The sequence below is a fragment of the Phalacrocorax carbo genome, chromosome 4, assembly GCF_963921805.1.
Source record: "Phalacrocorax carbo chromosome 4, bPhaCar2.1, whole genome shotgun sequence".
Taxonomy (NCBI): Eukaryota; Metazoa; Chordata; class Aves; order Suliformes; family Phalacrocoracidae; genus Phalacrocorax; species Phalacrocorax carbo.
In genome coordinates, this window is record NC_087516.1 from 27,536,513 (window position 1) to 27,543,613 (window position 7,101).

Here is a 7,101-nt window from a genome sequence, read left to right on the forward strand (position 1 = left end):
TCTACAACTGCAAGAAAAAAATAAAGCATACCCATACTTAAGATGGAAGGGAAATTTCACCAGACCATCTCTTGGTGAAAGCAGCTACACTTCTGATAAAGGTGTACTTGAAAAGGATGCATATAACACACAGCAAGAATTAAGGAGTTGGTTGCCCTTCTGTAATCCATTAGAAGGTTCCAAGAGAACAGAAAAGCATTGACCCAAACATTCAGAAAGTTGACAGAGAAGAAGATATAAAAACCTGAAGTACAGAATCCAGACAGGAAGAATAAAAACCAACAAATATACACAGAGAACAGCAAAGCACCTGCCATTACACAATTCTGATTATGAAAAATCAGTGTGAAGAATAAAACTAAGACCTTCAGATGAAGCAATCGTTCTAATCTCTTAAAAAATAAAGTGCAGTTATTGCTGTGTTACAGCTATTAAACTCGTATTCACCCAACTTGCTTCTTGTTTGTCCATTGCACTATTCTATCAGAAAAGCGTTGTTCCAGTGCTTAAAATTAAAAGTAGCATCACTCTTTTTGGCCTAAAGGCCAAAGGTCACAGCAAATTCTGAAGTACCTCTTGGTAATAATTTTGAAGTCTTATATTTAGCAAGAGTAAAACAGCAGTTACGGCATTTCAGACAGGAACTGTAATACTGTACTAGCAAGACCTGCCATTCAGAAAGAAGAGCGACTATATTCCAAGACTTCGCTTCCTCTGCTGTGGCTTGCAAAACTGCTGATATTTAACCAGAGTTGAGCTAATATTTAACCACAGCTGAATTATCAAACAGATTCTATGACATACATTCTTACATGCTCCCACTGACAGAAAAGCATCTGACTTGAGAAAAGTTTTAAGTCAGCACTTTAAAAAGAGTAGTAGGAAATGCCAACACATCATACTACTCTGACAATTTATTATGCAGAAATGGCAAGTTTCAAAACTAATTTCCTCTTAATATTCAGAACCATACTTTCTGATATTTTATTATTTTATGTCACTACAGGGCCAAAAACAATAAAAAATGTGCTTTAGTATCAAAGGAATGCAATTATTACCCTAATCAAAAAGTTTATTTACAAAGCTCTTGTATAAACTAGAATGACTGTACATAATTTTGTTCAGCACTCTCAAAGTTATTTGCTAGCGCAACACAGAATCCAGAAATTATTGATGGATAAGCATAAAACACCACAAATTTCATTCAAAGTCACTCAATAAATAACCAAGGTTTTGGTTCAGGTTTTCCTTCAATCCGTTCAAAACTAAAGGATGGAAGTAAATTATATGCAAGAGTGGGAAAAGGCAAGAAGAAACTAGAAACAGAACTGCTGTGAATCCTGAAAATAGGGAGACTGGGTAGTTACTGTGCAAGGTACAAGCTGTACCTGGAAAAAAAAACCATAGCAAAATATGTGTTTTGCATAGAATACATTTTCAGGTTTGGCAGCAAAAATAACACCTTCAACAACAACAAAGCCTAAATAAATAAATAACCAATGAAACAAACAAACAAAAAAAAAGGGCCAAACAACCAACTTGAGCTTTCTCCAACCTGAGAACCCAATGAAGACCATATATTGCTTCCAAGAATAAATTTGGAAGAAGCAACTCTGTTCCAACACACAATATTTGCAGGGACTCTTCCTAAACCAGTTTTGATAATAAAGTTTCTAAATTAGTAAAACAACAACAAAAAATTCTAAGGAGTAAACATTGTCCAATTATTTTCCATATACCCAAATTTTCCTTAAGGTAGGATAGTTTAACAGTTTCAGCTTTCATTTCTCAAACCAGTCTTTTTTTTTTTTTTTTTTTTACAAGAAATGGACAAAGGTAAATACAGATAGACTGTAACATGGAAAGAAAGAGAGGGAAAGAAAACCCTCACTCAAATCACCAGGATTTTAATTCACTTCCCTTAATTAACTAAAATCAAATTTTAAAAAATAAAAATTTTTTTTATTCTCAAAGTACAGCATTCAAATGCTTTGAAAGCTGGTGCTGTAGCCAAGACCCTCTTACATGAGTGAGTCTGCCAGCCCATATTCCCAAAAAAGGCAGCACAGTTCGAAGAGGGTATCATTACGAAAAAGAAGGTGCCTACAGAGTTATTTGTCATAATGCTGCAACAGACCTTCGATGACAGAACTGGCACTGGGAACCTGATCCATCAGTCTGTCCTTCTGAGGAGTCAGAGCACAGAAGGGAGTTGCAATGACCTGCTTGAACCTGCTGGCACCACTGAGATGGCCAAGCCTGCACTAGAACTAACCCAAGTTTCCCTCCCCCCCGCCCCCCACTGTGAAGCACTGGGATCTCAACATAGTCTGCAAAACAGACTTGGCAACAAACAAACCAGACACAAGTGGGTACAATGACTACTACATCTGGTGAAGTGCTATACATTCCTATAGTCCATGAGTAGAAACACCTAAGGATATATTAAGCATTACAAAAAGCAGATGGTCCGCTGAAGATAATTTGATGACTACTACAGAATTTAAAAACACCTTCCCACTTCATATGAGGGTCATCTCATCTTGCACAAGTTCAGCTCCACCTAATTTTCATACAGGTATTTACCCCCACTAATGTGAAGAACTAGTTATTACCTACTGTTGTTGGTAGACAACACTATGGCCCCTCAAATTTCTACACCCTCTCCATGGCCTAGTGTAACTATGGTTATATGGTTATATAGTTATATATAACAGTATAACACTGAACTACACCAACACACAGAGGAAAAGTGTTAATGCTTCAATCTTCAGAGAACCCTAATGAGAACTGCCAACCACAGCTCCACTGTCCCAGAGTCTCTAAAAAGAAATAAAATGCTTTGAATGATCCCATTTCATATTATTTAATGGATGCAGACATTAACTGTGCAGCTATATATAGCTAAAATAAGGATAGTTAATTACTGTATTTAATAAAGCTAGGCGTAGGCTACACTATTCAAAGATTCCCCACGTGTTTTGCAACTGCAGAATACATGACACTGATGTTATTTCCACAACACCAAATGTCTGAAGCCCAAGTACAATTCTGAATCAAGGTTACTGGCAGTGAAAACACATGTAGCAATTTCCTAAATTCCTTAGCAGGGCCAGATCTTCCATGCCTTGAGTGAGACTTTATTGATACACATACCACTTTGGAACAGCAGTGTTTCCTAGGCTTACAGGAAACTGCAGGTGCCGTTCTTTGCGACAGAGATAATAGGCATAATAATCTATTTTTTACAAATAGTTATAAGCATGCCGGGTTATCTTTGATCAGCCGTGAAGAGCACAAGAACCTGCAGAGGTCTGGAAGAATGCCACGAAAATAGTATTCCCTTTATAACCAAATTATTTTCTCTATGCAGGTAACGTCTTACAGATGTTAAAACAACTACAATTTTTATTTTGCAGTAATTTATAGACTATAGTGTCAATTCTACTGTGCAACTGTCAACCGGCTCTTGGTAATGATACATGTGTGCATCGTTCTGACAGTTCGTAGTTTATTTTATCTAACCACAACAGCTGATTTTCTCTAATAACAGTATTACTATCTCTTCATGTCAGAGTGTGCTTAGTTCTGAGATGATGTCAAGACAGTCCACCCGATAGGGTAGCTCATGATCCATGGAAAAGGTCTTTGAAGCAGAAATTAGGTGCTGCAGTGTGAGGAGACAAAAATGAGGTTTTAACCCCAAAGATATACAAGAATTTTAGAAAAATGGAAGTAATATTAAGCTTGTCTATCAGATCCCCACAAGTCTTAGGCTACTCTAAGGAAAGGTCCATGCCATAACAGCACTTATGGAAGCTGCGCTTTGTGATTACAGTATTACCAGAGAATTCCAGAGAACACAGGGGGACCCTGCCAATAACAAGAATTTCCTACTCTGCACTGTGGGTGAGACTTTGGCGGAGGTCTCTGAAGGCAGCCTTATCACAGTGCTTATCTGTGAGCCTCGTGTGATGGCCAGAGCTAGGGTTTTACAGTTCCTTTAAGTCACTGTAAAATGCTAGGGATGAGACCCACATTGCAGAGTTCTGGAGTTCACTTTTTCAGAAAGTAGTAACATTTACTTACAAAGAACTGTTTAGAAACGCCAGCCATACAGCCCAAACATGCGGACTAACTAGAACTTGGAAGCCATTTATGTGGAAAAAAAAAAAAAAAAAGGAAGCAAGAGATTCATTGACATTGGTTTCATTGTGAGTGAACTGACTAGAAAGTGAACTGAATAGTAAGCATCACATTGATCTAAGAGTAAGAAATAGTAACAGTTTTAAAAATTATTTTCCTTTGAGTAACACTGTATATGGTATAGTATGAGTCAATAACTCCACTGCTATCATGTAATTTTCCAAAAGTTCCTTAAAAGAGGTTTCATACCTATTTTCAGTCCTATAGAAAGTAATTTTGAGAAGCCTCTTAAACCCTATATTCAACTGTTTTACCAACCTTGAACACTATTCAAATAAGCCAGACTTTTCCCCCCCACCCCCCTTTTACTGCATCTGCACATCTTAGACATTTACATTTAGGTTCTAGGGAGCACTACATTTTTTATTTAGTAACTGTTCAGATTCATGTAATTAGATCATTTTAAAGGGAGCATCAATTTTCCCAATTTATTTGTGCTAAGCTTGCAGTGAAAACCAACTGTCTGGAAAAGAACTGAAATTAAGCACTGAAAATTTGGACATTTAACCTGTACCTTTATATGGATCTACTAATCACTGTGGGTATAGCAGCATGGCTGCTATGGTTGGAAATGCATTTCAAAAGTGTCAGTGGAAGGTTGTGTGTTCTTCCTTTCTTCTTAGAAAGATACATTCTTCTGTTTCTTGGCCAGCTAACATTTCCTAGGTGGAGGCAGAGCCAGACCTCCTAGAAACCTACTTTTGGGGGAGGAAGGCATGTAACATGGGAGAAATTGAAAAGAACATCAAGATAGCAGCCTACTTCCAATCTATCTTTCTTCATGCTGTTCCTAGCACACACACACACATTAAAATCCTTTGTTTGGACGAAGGAAGAAAGACAACAGGGAGAAAGTTTCTACCTCCCTACATACCCCAACAATAATCAACCTGATAGGCTTTAAGCACGAAAAACTTTCAGACAAAGGGCTAAAACCTGCAGACCTGTGTCATTACAGTGACACTGCTATCATTACCTACAGCAAACAAAAATCATAGGCTGTCCCACTGCACTGCTGCTTTGGTATCTGTGATTTCCAATCTTACTTTTACGTGCAATAAATATTATATTAATTTCACCGCAGTGATTCTTTTTACAAGGCAATTGTTGACACGTTGTTACCTGAAGACAAGCAATCCTAACCCTTAGCTAGGCATGAAACACCAGCATGGTCTGAAGCTTTCGGGCACGTTCCCTGTATCAGAAACGGTTAGTTCCGATGACGGGCGCACACCTACGCACGACATACGGAGGGTATGCCGCCGTACTCCTAGGAGGAAGACCCCAGGGCACGACCGCCGCTGCCCCCCCGCCCGGGGCCGCCGGGCCGTGCAGCCAGACACACCGGGGAAAAGGAGACAGCCTCTCGCCCTGAAACGCTGCCACCGCCGGCGCGCGCACCGCTGCCCGGGGGCTCGCCGCCCGCCGGCAGACACCGCGGAGCCATCAATGCGAGGCGGCCCGACGAACGCCGCCCCGCCACCGCCGCTCCCGCCCCAGCCCGGGGATCGGCGCCCGGCCGCGGCGAGCGCCCACCGCCCGGGCGCTGCGGGGAGCCCCGACCCGCGCTCAGGTGTGCGGTGACGGGAGAAAGGACGATGCAAGGGCCGCCTCCCCCACCGCCCCGCCGGCGTCGGGAGGCGGCGGGCACGGCGCGACCGGAGGCCGCGGTGAGGGGCGTCGCGGCGGGCGGCGTAGCAGCAGCCGGTCCGACCCCCGGCTCTCAGTGCCTCGTCTCCCCGCCGCCCCCTCCCGGTCAGGCGGAAGGTCGCAGAGCACCGGCCGGGGAGAGGCGGGCACCGGGCGGCACTTACCCTCTGCGCGGGAACGGATCTCGGACACCGTTTTCTGCACGGCCGGCATCGCCGGCGGCGGAGGGGCGGTGGCGCGGCCGCCTCCGCCCGCACCCCTTGCACCTGCCGCCCGCCGGAGCTGCGCCCGCGCCGCAGCGAGGCCCGGGGCGAGGGCGGCGGGTCCCGGCAGCGGCGGGTCCCGGCAGCGGCGGCGGCTCCTCCGGCAGCCCGAGGCGGCAGGCTCCCGCCCCGGCCGCGCCTCCCTCCGCGCGCGCCGCCGCCCCTAACTGACAGCCGGGGCGCCGGCGCTCCGCGCTCGCCTGCCCCCTCCGGAACCTACCAACTCCGCCTCCCCCCCCGCCTCCCCGCCTCCTCGTCCCGCCGCCATCTCCCTCCTTGGCGGGCTCGGGCTTGCCGGGCCGCTGCGCCTAACCGGGTACCGGCACTGCGGGCGGCTTGGGTGCCGCTTCTGGAGCGAGGGAAGGGATCCCGATATGTCGTTCCCCCCTCCGTGACGCGAGGGGAATGGAACGCGCCGAGCCCCGGGCCGCTGCCCGGGCGGGCGGGGGAGCCCCGGGGAAGGCCGGCCGGTGTTCCCGTTCCTGGCAGCCGGGGCGGCGGGGCTCAGCCTCGGCGGGGCGGGAAGCGGCGGGGGACCGGGCAGGGGGGGCGGGCTGGGCTGTGGAGGGCGGCGACCCCTGGGGCGGCGCAGCCCGGCGGCCGGGGTTGCGGGGGGCGGCGGGCAGCAGGGCGGGCGGGGGAGCCCGCGGAGCCCGGCCGTGTTTATCTGCAGGGCGGGCTCCTTCCGTCCTTTGATGTCTTAGGCAGCCCGGCGAGGTGTAGAGGGAGGGAAGGGCGCGGTGGGGGGCGGGAGGCGTGCATCCGGAGAGGAGTTTGAAACGTTGCTGTAAAGCCCCCCGCCGAGGCGGGGGCAGGCTCGGTGCCGCTCTCTGTTTGACAGGCAGCCTTCAAACTCTCGCCCGGCTTTTTATTTTTAATCTCTCATAAATCAGAGTGCCGCAGTTTGACAGCCCTGAGTCAGTGTGAATCCAAGCGCTCCTCCTGTGTGGGCTGGTGGAAAGGAGGTCCCAGCTGCAGATGC

General features: G+C 46.7%; 1 protein-coding gene across 3 annotated transcripts in view; it reads right to left on the reverse strand.

Annotated features, from left to right (window-relative positions):
* ATP8A1 (ATPase phospholipid transporting 8A1) overlaps positions 1-6,314 on the reverse strand; it is a 125,469-nt gene extending 119,155 nt beyond the window's left edge. For 2 of the 3 annotated variants that reach the window (XM_064449360.1, XM_064449358.1), the window contains exon 1: positions 6,021-6,313. In XM_064449360.1, coding sequence (XP_064305430.1) covers positions 6,021-6,069 — 49 coding nt within the window. In that variant the 5' untranslated portion in view covers positions 6,070-6,313. Of the gene's footprint in view, positions 1-6,020 lie in introns of all 3 variants that reach the window. The other variant, XM_064449359.1, reaches the window with a different exon arrangement.
* Between the last annotated feature and the right edge of the window lie 787 nt (positions 6,315-7,101).